Below are 13,290 nucleotides of genomic sequence, written 5' to 3' on the forward strand. Positions count from 1 at the left end.
GAATTGAGTTTGCTAGTATTTTGTTAAAGATTGTTGCATCAATATAAGGTAGTGGTCTGTGATTTTTTTGTAGTTTTTATGTCTATGGTATCAGGTAATGCTGATTTCATAGAATGAATTAGGATATCTTCCCTCCTTTTCAAGTTTTTGGAAGACTTTGACAAAGATTGGTGCTAATTCCTTTTTAAATGGCAGATACAGGGGCGCCTGGGTGGCTCAGTCATTAAGCGTCTGCCTTCAGCTCAGGACGTGATCCCAGGGTTCTGGGATCGAGCCCCGCATCGGGCTCCCTGCTCTGCTGGGAGCCTGCCTCTTCCTCTCCCACTCCCCATGCTTGTGTTCCCTCTCTCGCTGGCTGTCTCTCTCTCTGTCAAATAAATAAAATCTTTAAAATAAATAAACAAACAAACAAACGTTAGATACAATTTAACACTGAAGACATCTGGTCCTTGACTGTTTTTTGTTGGGATGTTTTGATTAGATTCAGTCTCTTTACTATAAATCTATTCAGTTTTTCTATAACTTCATGATTTAACTTGGTTTGGTTGTGTGTTTCTAAGAATTTTTCAGTTTCATTGAGGTCATGCAGTTTTTTTAGCTTACACTGGTTTATAATATTCTCTAAAATCCTTTTTTATTTTTCTAAAATCAGTAATGTCACCATTTTTATTTCAGATTTTAGTGATTTGAGTCTTCTATTTAGTCAGTCTAGCTAACGACTTCATTTGTTGGTCTTTCAAAGAAACAACTTTTTAAATTTTTTTTCTTGTTTTTCATGCTCTTATTTTGTTTATTCTTTATTGTTTTCTTTCTTCAGCTAGCTTTGTGTTTAGTTTGCTCTATTCTCATTCTTTAAGGTATTAAGAATAACATGTTAATAACAATTAATAACAGGTTATTAGCTTGAGATATTTCTTTTTTAATATATACATTCACAGCTGTAAATTTACCTCTTAGCACTTCTTTTGCTGTCTCCTGTAAGCTTTGGTATGTTGTGTTCTTGTCTTCACATCTCTCAATGTATTTTTTTCATTCTCTTACAACTGCTTCTTTTACCCATTGGTTGTGTGGAGTGTGTTGTTTAAGTTCCACCTATTGAGAATATTCCTGTTTTCATTCTGTTACTGATTTCTAATTTCCTTCCATTGTGATCGAAAGAGTTGTTTTGCACTTTTTGCTCTTTTAAAATATATTAACTTTTGTCTCAAGTGTAGCATAATGTGCTATCCTAGAGAATGTGCTTTATGCACTTGAAAAGAATGTGATTCTGCTGTAGTTGAATTGAGCATTTTATGTATGTCTGTTGGGTATATTGGTTATAGTGTTGTCAAGCAGACTCCCCACTGAGCACAGAGCCCAACTGGGGTCTCAGTCTCATGACCCTGAGATCATGACCTGAACCAAAACCAAAAATCAGATGCTCAACTGAATGCGCCACTCAGGCGCCCCAACAGATCCTGTTATTTTATCTGATTATTTTCTGCCTTTTCATAGGAGAGTTTAATACATTTACATTTAATGTGATTTTTGAAGGATTTACTTCTGTCACTTACCTATTTTTTTGCACTCTATATGATTTTTTTGTTGTTGCTCAATTTCTCCACTACTGCATGGTTTTTTGTATTTAGTTGATTTTTGTCTAATGTGCCATTTTGATTTACTTCTTTCCTTTTCTACATGTTTAGTTATCTTCTTGGTGGTTACCTTGAGGATTACAAATTACATCTTAAATTTGTAATAACCTAATTTCAGTAATACCAACTTAATCTCAAGAGTATACAGTCTCCTTCTGTAAATCTCCATTTCTCCCCTTTTATATTTCCCACAGATTATATTTTTATATATTGTATTCCTATTGGCATAGCTTTATAATTATTGTTTTACGTATTTGCCTATTAAATGATATTGGGAAAAGAGAAAAATTACAAATCGTATTCAAAATACAATCATCCTGGGGCACCTGGGTGGCTCAGTTAGTTAGGTGTCTGCCTTTGGCTCAGGTCATGATCCTGGGGTCCTGGGATCAAGCCCCACATCAGGCCCCCTGCTAAGCAGGGAGCCTACATCTCCCTTTCCCTCTGCTGCTCCCCCTGCTTGTGCTCTCTTTCTCTAAAATAAATAAATAAATCTTTAAAATCTAAAAAAAAAAAAAAAAAGTACAATCATCCTAGATTTATATTTGCCTATATAGTTACTTTACCTCGTCTTTAATTTTTCTTGTGGTTTCTAGTTACTGTCTAGTATCTTTTCATTTCAGCCTGAAAGTCTCTCTTTTGCATTTCTTATAGGCCAGTCTACTGGTAGTGAACTCCATCAGTTTTTGTTTAACTGAAAATGTCTTAATTGTGATTCGTTCTTAAAAGACAGTTTTATCAGATACAGAATTCTTGGTTGACAGTTTTTACCCCAGACTTTATAAATATGCCATCCTGCTGCTTTCTCGCTTCCATGGTATATGAGGAGAAATCACCTGTTAATCTTACTAGGGACCCCTTGTCCATGACACGTGTCTTCTTGTGATGTTTTCAAAACTATCTTTTTCTTTCAGTTTTGACAGTTTGAATATAATAGGCTGAGTGTGGCTCTGTGTGAATTTATCCTGCTTGGAGTTTGTTGAATTTCTTGGGTATGTGTATCTATCCTCAGATTTGGGAAGTTTTTTTGCCATTATTTCTTCCCCTTTCTCTGTTTCTTCTCCTTCTAGGACTCCTAAAATATGTGTGTCGCTACATTTGATGATATCCTACAGATCCCTCAGGCTCTGTTTATGTTATTCTTTTCTTTTTGTCACACTGTATACTTCCAATTGTGTTATCTTCAGATTTGTTGATCATTTCTTCTTCTGCAATCTGTTGAATTTCTGTAGTGACATTTTCATTTTATATAATTTCTGTCTCCCTTTTATGCTCTTGGCTTTCTCATAGATCATTTTGCCGATTCCCCTTAGTTCTTAGTCATGTAACACAATTGATTTAACATCTTTGACTAATAATTAAAATATCTGACTACTAATTTAAAATAATTAAACTAATAATTCAAATATCCGACTAATAATTTAAAATAATTAAACGATCTTCCTTGGAGATGGTTTCTGTCCCCTTTTTTCCCCTGCAAGTGAGTTTTCCTTTTGCTTGCTCTCAATATATAGTTTGAGCACTGAGCTGGATATTTAAAGTATTATATTGTGATATATATGGAAATTTAATTATCCCATTCCTTAGGGATTGCTTAATATTTCTTGTTGAGTGCTAAAGCCAACTGTTACTCTTCTGAACTATTTTTTGCAAGATGTGTATTCCTTGTTGTGTGCGGTCACTGAAATTTCTCTTCTGTCATCTCTGTAGTCAGCCAGTGACCTGATAAGGTTTCCTTAAAAACATGGCTCCCAAAAGGGGAAGAAAACAAAGCCACAACCACACACTGACTCTCCAAATTTCATAAAAGATGCTTCAGCTCATAGGACTTGAAGCTATGATGGCCAGCACAAAGGCTCAGTGATAAAAAAAAAAAAAAAAAAAACAGCAATCAGCAGCCAGAGCACAGAATCCAATATTTGGGTGACAAGGTCTTTATATTGGATCCTGGCTCCAGTGAGCCACACTAGAAATGCAAGAGGCTATCCATAGGCTACTTCTTGGAGTTTTTGGAATGGGAAATGGGGATGGTATCTGCTACCATGCAAAATACTGAAGTTCAGCAGCCTCTTTGGCTAGACACCAGAGCCCCAAAATAGTTACTTCAGATAGTTCTTAGGAGTTCAGTAGTCGTTTAGGCAGCGGGATGGATTTCTGGAGCTTCCTCTTCCTCCATTTTTTGTGATATTCCTAAGTAGCTTAAGAATTGAATTGCTTACCAGGGTAGAAGTGCTCTGCTTAACCAAGGAGATTAATACATAGAAACTGCAACTAGAACAGTGAAACCCCTAAACCATTCCTTGGTTTCGTTCCTACAACACCAGTAGTGTGTCTATGCCCATTATCAGGGGATATGGGAAGGGTCTCCTGTGGTAAACTGAACTGTTCCATAGAGGAATAAAGTAAACTAAGGATGTTGACCTCCCCTACCCCACCCCACCCCCCAAAAAAGGGGGCTTGCATTTTCTTCCATTGCTGGATTTTCCAATTGGTGGTTCTCTGTTATAATAAGCTGAGAGCTTAACCTGTAATTTTTAGTTCTGTAATGTATAGTAGCCTTATGTTTAATTATACAAATAATGTTACTATCAAGAAAAGAGTAAATTGGGAAAAGAGACAATGAAAACAAAAATTTCATTTGTATTTTAATTCTAAAAATACTCGAGTGTATTGGACTGTGAATATACTTATGAAAAGATACTGTATTTTAGTAAATTATATCAATGTGCATTATAGTCAGTAGCAAAGCAAATCAGCCCACATCTCTCAATGTCTTCGAATAACAATCGTTTTTATTTTTTCCTCATACATCTATTGTTCACCTGGGGGTTAGATGATCTACTGACCACCTGACTTCTGATTGTATGTTAGGGCCATGTCTGTTCCACATGTCTCTCATTCATCCTGAACAATTATCTAGCCCGGGCATGTTCTTTTTTTGTTGATGGCAGAGGTCAGGAGGGCAAGCCAGTTGCCTGAGCACATTTTAGATTCTACTTGCATCGCATCTAGTAACATCATCCTATTGGCCAAAACAAGTCATGAAGCAGAGCCCAGATTTATGGAGTGGGAAATTATACCCTCCCCCCAGTTGGAAGAAATGCAGAGTCACAGGGCAAAGGTTATAGTTTGTGGTAGAATTTGAGTATGTAAGAAGGCCCTGGGCTCCAGTCTTCAGAAAAACTCAGTGGTCCTGTATACTATTCAGACTTTAGATCCCAATGAGAACTGTCCATGCTTTGAGAAAGTGTTGTAGGAATTTTAATCGTTGATTCATTAAATTTACTTTTCTAGAATTGAAATACATATGAAATAAAGACTATAGCATTTTTAATTTTATGAGTAAGCCATAAGCTACATTATATTGTCATAATTTTTATCCTTAAGTATTCCTTTAAGTGAATACTTTTACAGCATTGACATAGAAGATACTCAGTAATGTTGATTGGTTGGTTGGTACTGTTCCAGGCTCAAGTTATGACTTTAGGGTATTATTTGGCAGAAGAGATTAGGAGGAGAGGGAGAAACGGAAATGATGAACATTAATTGGGTGCTTCCCATATGCTAGGTGTCATAAGATACCATGTCTGTGTTTCATTTTGTCTTTAGATATTCTCCCTTTGGGTTTTTTTTGTTTCCTTTTTCTTTGTACAGATAAGATATCTGAAATCCAGAAACATTTGTTATTTTTGTCATTTTGGGGTTTTGAGTCACTTAGAAAGCAAGAGGGACTAGGGTTTTAATTCAGAGAGTCTACTCCAAAACACGTTTTCCTAGCTCATCCGAAAACTCTACAAGGAAGTGTAAGTGCTGTCACGTCTAGTCAAGACCTTGGGCGTGTTCTGTGCAGTTGTCGAACCCCGAAACTTCTTTTCCCCCTCCCCTTAGAGGAACCTGAGCTGAAACCTCTATCTTGGTCTTTGAGGAAGCTCTCAACCAGGTTTCAGTTTTATCATGTGTGAGTGTCAGTATTACTCAGCGAGTAGAAAGAGATCATTGGAATTGAAGGACCAGTGAAAAAGCTGTCTTAGATAAGGAGAGAGCCCTATGTAAAAGTTGAAGCACAGTAACTTTTTGTTATATCTCATTCCTTACCCATTGTTGAGAAGAGGACTCAAGGCCCTTGCACCTCTCAAATAAATAAATACCCTTCATCTTGAGGATTATGATTTTTATTTTTGTTTTTCAGAAAATATCTACTCTCTTAGTTACCTTTTAAGTGTCATTGAAAGTCAAAACAAAATATATGAAAAGCCACTGTTTTCACATTATTTTATGTAATTACATGCAGTTGACTGCTGAACAATGCAGGAGTTAGGAGTGCCAACCCCTACACAGTTGAAAATCCATGTATAAATTTCGACTCCCCCAAAATGTAACTCCTAATAGCCTACTGTTGACCAGAAGCTTTACCAATAACATGAACTGTTAACACATATATTTGTTACATGTATTATATGTTGTATTCTTACAGTTAAACTAGAGAAAAGAAAAATGTCATTAAGAAAATCATAAGGAAGAGAAAAATATAATTACAGTACTGTATTTATCAAAAAATCCACATATAAGCAGATCCATGTAGTTCAAACTCATGTTGTTCAAGGGTCAACTGTAATTATTGTTTGTATGTTTATGTTATAGAATTATGTATTATATATTTACATATTAATATAATTCTGTTTGATATTGTCTAAATACTTAAAACTGTTTTTGTAGCATATGAATAATGCTAACATAAAACTTTTTGATTTTGAAAATGTTATATTGCTCCCGTTGCCCGTGTTTGGCTCTGCTGTTTTAGTTTACTGTGTTTAGGCTAATTTTATTTCCTTTTAACATGTCTCACTGTAGGTTTTTTTTTTTTTTTCAGTTCCTTTAAATAAATATATAACTATTAGCTTACTTATTAATAATATCATCTTTTAAAGTTGTTTTGTTTTCAAATGCAGTTTAGATTGGAGAGTTTTTCTTGGATAAAATTTTTTTGATTCTCTGTTGACTTGGCCAAGATGTAACACGAAATGCTAAAAGCCAATTCGACAGAGAATAATGGACACATGAAAGACTAACAACATCTCCAACACGGAGTTAGGTGGATGAAAGATTGAAAAATCCACATAAATTGACCGTATCAATTGTGATAAGCTGAGAGTGGAGTAAGACTTGATTGTTTTGGCTTTACAGAAGACTACTTGCCTGTTTTGGTGAAACCCATTGTTTCATGTATGTGTTGATAAATTTATAATATATAAGAGTTTTACCTTAACGTAAAATTTTACATTTTATAGGATTTTGCTTTAATGTATAGATATAGTTCTTACTGCAGAATATTTCAGTTCACTGTAGTATAGTTTGCTTCTAATTAAATTGTAAAAGAATGTGCCATTTCATGGAAAAAATATAAGTAGTTTTTTGATTCCCAAGAAAAAAACTGTTGAGTAGATACTATCCTTATCCCCATTTTAAAGAAGAGTAAACTAAGGGGCAGGAGATAAATAACTTGCCCCAGGTCATGTAGAATAAAAAGTGTTGGAACCCAGAGTCAGATTCTTCATCTGTCAGTCTGTCTGACTCTAAGGTTTATGTTCTAAATGACATAGCCGCATTCTCTAGCAGAGCTGTTCTCAAAACTCAATCCACAGGCCTCTGGGAGTTCCCAAAACCATTTCAAAGGTCAAGGCATCAAAACTATTTCATAATAACATCAGAACATTATTTGCCTTTTTTATTGTTTGTCATTTGAACTGATAGTATAAAAAGAGTGGTGGGTAAAGCTGCTGGTTCCTTAGCATAGATCCAGGCCGAACTATACCAATAGTAATTATATCCTTCACTGCCATGCACTTGCAGTTAAGACACACACACACACACAAAGCCAGTTTCACTTAAGAATGTCTGGTAAAGTGGTAAAAATGGGAGTTACATCTTTTTACTATTCTGTGCCAGTAATTGGAAGGACGCATGAAGCGCTTACGTTGTGCACCAAAGTACCGTGAGTGGCTCAGGGAGAAGCATGTGTGTCATCTTTGACTTGTGAGCTGCCCTGCTTGTTTCACAGAGCGCCTTGTTACTCGACACAATGGCTGATTTATGGTTTTGTAGACTTGAGTGTTTGGCAAACAAAGTAAGCCTGTCATCTCAAAGAAAAGAATTGGGGGTATTTTTTTGCCAATAAAATTTGAGCTTTCAAGAGAAAATTAGAATTTTAGGAAACTTGATTTTGCCACCATGACCCTCACAGCTGCATCATACTTAAAGACTTCTCTGAGGAGATGAGTGATGAAATGAACGACTGTGATGTTTTTATTTTTTTATTTTTTTAAGATTTTTTATTTATTTATTTGACAGAGAGAGAGACAGCCAGCGAGAGAGGGAACACAAGCAGGGGGAGTGGGAGAGGAAGAAGCAGGCTCCCAGCGGAGGAGCCCGATGTGGGACTCGATCCCCGAACGCCGGGATCACGCCCTGAGCCGAAGGCAGACGCCTAAGGACTGCGCTACCCAGGCGCCCCTTAGATAATATAATGAAATGTATATGTCGTCATTTGGAAGATCTGTGTAACTCAGGGAACCAATATTTTCCAAATGACCAATTTATAATGTTACCAGATCCCTTCAAGTTGAAGATGGATTTTCATGTAACATAGTATAAAAAGTTTCAGATTTCTTATTGTAAATAAATTTCAAGAAACTTTCAAAGTTTTGGTGTAGTATCAAAGAAAAAACTACAGTTACTTGAAAAAAAAACTATTTAAATAAATTTCCCTTTTCTAAGTATTTGAATGAAGGCAGTTTAGATATTTCAAGTTCAACAATATATGGCAACAGACTGAATGCAGAGCAAATACAAAATCTTCAATTAAAGAGATTTTTAAAAATGTAAAATAGTGCTAGTTTTTGCACTAATTATTTTTGTTTTGGAAATATATTTTTCATTAAAATGTTAGTTTATTTTAAATGAATAAATAAATCTAGTTTCTCTGTTTTCATTTCTTTTTTATGGTAAATGTTAATATATATAACCCTTGTAAACAAAATGCTCTTTGGGGTTCTTTTCTTTAAAAGAGTGAAATGGGGGACACGTGGGTGGCTCAGTTGGTTAAGCGTCTGCCTTCAGCTCAGGTCACGATCCTCAGGGTCCTGAGAATGAGCCCCATGTCACGCTCCCTGCTCAGCGGGTAGTCTGCTGCTCCCTCTCCCTCTGCTTCTCCCCCTGCTTGTGCTCGCGCTCACGCTCTCTCTCTCTCTCTGTCAAGTAAATAAATTTTAAAAAATAAATAAAAGAGTGAAATGGGTCCCAAGAACAAAAAGCCTAATAAGAACTGCTGTTTTAGAAAAATGTACTAAGAAAGTGAAATTCATATGAGGACAGAGAAATTGAAATTGCATGTTTTTAAAAGTTCTTTCAGTGGTCTGCACTTGGTTGACGAAGAAGCAATTTCTTTGGTTTTTATTGTTCTTAATCAGATATCAAATATATTCTTTTAACTTAGTCTTTCTCAAATCATTCATAAGTCAGACATTTATTTGTATAATATTGCTAGTATTTACTCAGGTTAACATGATAATAATGTGATCATTTACTTGAGAATTATAGACCTTTATAAGCTATGCTCAAAGCCTTTCAGAAGTATAATAAACATGAATTAGTTGACTACTTAATTGCCTAAAGTCTTCCTTTTTAACTGAACTCTTAATGGAGTCTGCATACTTACTTTTTACTAATGAGAATTTGGTAAATCTGTCATGTGGGAGGACCTCTGGACTGTCTGTTTACTTAGCTAAGAGTAGATGATGAATGCAGTTCTATTCTTAGGCCTACTTTAAAGGGTTTGGTGAATAGATACTAAAGCTAAAAATATCTGAATATATGTTTTTCTTCAATATCTCTGCAGGATGACGTAGCTTTGCCAAAGACTTAGAAGCTAAGCAGAAAATGAGCTTAACATCCTGGTTTTTGGTGAGCAGTGGAGGCACTCGCCACAGGCTGCCACGAGAGATGATTTTCGTTGGAAGAGATGACTGTGAGCTCATGTTGCAGGTAATTGCATCAAACTTCTAGATGTGTCTACTCAAAACCTGGAACTGGTAGGAAATATTCTTCAACATTACATAGAGTTGTACTTTCAGGTTCTCCCTGTTTTAACTCTAGGTACCAGTTTAATTAATTTTCTCCCTCTTGAATCATCTAAAAATAAGTTCTAAGTCTTGGGGAATAAATTTTGAAAAATGAGAGCTCAGAGTAGAGAAGTTTATTTTTAAGAAGTTTCACATTATATACTTTAAAAATAAGACTTGTAAATAATTCATAAAATTAGCATAGCATGAAGTAAAACTGAATTTTAATCATGGATGCTTCAGTGATACCAAAATTAGTTTCTCTGCTTCTTTTCGAGATGTTCATTATGATACCTTTCAGTAGTTTGGGCATAATTAAAGATTGATGGTATTTACTGCATTATGTATAAAGGAGTTACTTTTAAAACATACTTTTAAGATGTGTTTGAGTAAGGTAATTAGCAGAAAAATGGATCTCCAGATTTTTGAGAATTTAATTATTTTAACAGTTCCCTCACAGTTTAGAATAAAGTCTTATCCCCTTACTCTTCCTCCTTTTTTTGTTGTTAAAAATGGTACACATATGCTTAAGAGTAGAAATGTTTATTCTGTTAGCCCAGTGGTTCTTAACTGGGGCAATCCTGTCTCCCCCTGTCCAAAGGACATTCGGCAATATCTGATTGTTACAAGTGGGGGAGGTTGGAGGTGGTCGCTACTGACATTGCGTAAGTGGTAGCCCAGAGGCCACATGTGCCACTAAGCATCCCGCAGTGTATGGCATAGCCCCTCCCGCCCCGCCCTGAGCACACACAGCAAGGAGGTGTCTGGCCCTAAATACCTGTAGGACTGAGATTGAGAAACCCTGCATTATCCCTAGAAAAATCAAATTTGCATCTGTTTGTTATACATGTTTACTTTAAAATTAGGGAACTTACTTTATAGTTCTGGAGCAGTGAGAGTAAAGCCGCTCTATAGCTATGCGAGCGTAGTATATGAATGTAGTAAGGGTAGTTTACGAGTAAGGTGCACATACAGTGACACCTTAATTCAACAAATTCAATGCGAAAAATAGAGTAGTACAGTTTTCTGTGGTTCTTAGTGAGATGGGAGTGTTGACAGTGGCAACTGAGAAAAAGGCAATAATGGTTCTGTTTGGATAAAGGCCTGTTGGAACTGGACTCTATCTTAGGCACAGAGAGTGGGAGCTCATTTATCAGAGAGCAGAAGAGGTGCTTTCTATATGGCATTTGTATCAATCAGCCAAGAAGTGTGGGAATGGTGGTTGAGGAGTTTGCAGGGTAAGTCTCTTCTTACATGGAGATAAGGAATATTAAGAGACATGACTGATATGGTGTCTGGTCCTGGACTATGTGGGAGAAATGGAAATTTTCAGGCAGTTTGTGAGGTGGAGGGAGAGAGCTGTGAGTCCGGGGAGATCAAGGTGGGTTCCAGTTCACAGGACACAGTATCAGAGAGGAAAGAGGTACACAGAGAGGGAACTTTGCAGAGGTAATCCTCCGGTATGCAGTTGAGTACTGATCACATATATGTGCAGAAACTAACCAAGAAGGGGAAAAAAGCACTCAAAAGAATTAGAGTTGACAGTGCTGGTCAGTAACATGGTCAGGAATGTCTGTCTTAATAGCCAGACTGGAAAACCTCATGATTCACAAGGCATTGGTCTCTACCCCTTCAATAGTGGGGAATAATTTACCATAGACTGAGTTCTACCCTCATTTACATCTGAAAAGCAGTATCCAAAAGGGTCATATTCTTTTCAGGTAACTTAACTATGTCTCATAACAAAGTCCAAGGATATTTATAGGAATACAGAAATATCCAACACCCCCAAAAGGCAAAATTTATAGTATCTGGTATACAATAAAAAGTACCAGTCTTGTAAAGAAGCAGGAAAATATGACCTGTAATAAAGACTGATAGTAAAAGATGTTTTGTTTCTGAAGACTTTGGCTAAGTTTGGCAAAATAAAAGCTTGGCACAGTCTGGCAAAATTTTTAAAAAAATGGTAAAAAAATCTTGAAAAAGATTTCAAAAAACTTAATACAAAGCTAGTGACTCTGGCTTATATAAAGGTAGACATACAGACAAGTGGACTAGAATAGAGTCCAGAAATAAACCCCTATGTATCTGTGGCTGATGTAATTTGAATTATGTCCCCCCCCCCAAAAAAAAGATATATTGAAGTCCTAATCTTCCATACCTGTGAATGTGACTTTATTTCCAAATAAAGTCTTTGAGGATGTAATCAAGTTAAGATAAAGCCATTTGGGGGGCGCCTGGGTGGCACAGCAGTTAAGCATCTACCTCCGGCTCAGGGCATGATCCCGGCGTTCTGGGATCGAGCTCCACATCAGGTTCCTCCGCTATGAGCCTGCTTCTTCCTCTCCCACTCCCCCTGCTTGTGTTCCCTCTCGCTGGCTGTCTCTATCTCTGTCGAATAAATAAATAAAATCTTGAAAAAAAAAAAAAAAGATAAAGCCATTTGGATGGACTCTAATCCAGTATGACTTGTCCTCATAAGGAAAGGAAAAGACAGACACAGGGGGAAAACAGCTATGTCAAGAAAGACGCAGAGATTACAGTTAGGCTATCAGAAACCAAGGAACACCTGAGTGCACCAGAAGCCAGAAGAGGCAAGGAAAGAAGAGATCCTCTCCTAGAAGTGTTGGAAGAAATACGGCCCTACCAACACCTTGATTTTGGATTTTTAGAGTCCAGGCTATGAGAGAATAAACTTGTGTTGTTTTAGACCACCTTTGTGACACTTTGTTATGATACCCCTGGAAACTATTACAGTGGCAGGCTGAGCTTCTAGAAGGGTGTTAAATTCATTCAGTGGAGGGAGAAATAATTTCTTTGGCAGATGAGGCTTGGGACAAGTGGATTTCCACTACAAAAGAATGAAGTTGGATCCCTACCACACATCAAATATAAAAATTAACCAAAGTGGATCAATGACCTAAATTTAAGAGCCAAAGCCATAAAACTCTTAGATGAAAACGTAGGGATATGTCATCACAACCTTGGATTTGGCAGTGGATTCTTAGATATGACACCAGTGGCACCAACCACAAAAGAAAGAGTAGATATATGAGACTTCATTAAAATTAAAAATTTGTGTATCTAAGGACACTACCAACAGAGTGAAGAGTGGGAGAAAATATTTGGAAAATTATATGTATCTTATAAAGGTTTAATATCCAGAGTATATGAAGAATTCCTGCAACTCAACAACAAAAAGACAAGCAGCCCACTTAAAAAATGGACAAGAGACTTGACTACACACTTCTTCAAAGAAGATCTAAAAATGCTCAATAAACACATGAGAAGAAGATGCTCAACATCATTTGTCATTAAGAAATGCCAATCAGAACCACGGTGAGATAGCACTTCACATCTACTAAGATGGCTGTAATTTTTTTAAAACAGGAAAATAAATGTCAGTGAAGATGTGGAGAAATTGAAATTCTTGTATGTTGCTGGTGGGGTTGTAAAATGGTGTCGCTGCTGTAGAAAATAGTTTTTAGTGCTTCCTCAGAAAGCTGAACATAGAATTACCATATGACCAGCAGTTCCAC

At 36.4% G+C, this 13,290-nt stretch overlaps 1 protein-coding gene across 14 annotated transcripts in view; it reads left to right on the forward strand.

The window, feature by feature from the left end:
• CEP170 (centrosomal protein 170) overlaps positions 1-13,290 on the forward strand; it is a 119,820-nt gene that overhangs the window by 24,044 nt on the left and 82,486 nt on the right. For 13 of the 14 annotated variants that reach the window (XM_087859661.1, XM_045796029.2, XM_045796011.2 and 10 more), the window contains exon 2: positions 9,529-9,674. In XM_087859661.1, coding sequence (XP_087715787.1) covers positions 9,570-9,674 — 105 coding nt within the window. In that variant the 5' untranslated portion in view covers positions 9,529-9,569. Of the gene's footprint in view, positions 1-9,528; positions 9,675-13,290 lie in introns of those variants that run through there. The other variant, XM_045796047.2, reaches the window with a different exon arrangement.

Source organism: Ursus americanus, chromosome 2 (genome assembly GCF_024610735.1).
Source record: "Ursus americanus isolate L20-20 chromosome 2, mUrsAme1.1.p, whole genome shotgun sequence".
NCBI lineage: Eukaryota > Metazoa > Chordata > Mammalia > Carnivora > Ursidae > Ursus > Ursus americanus.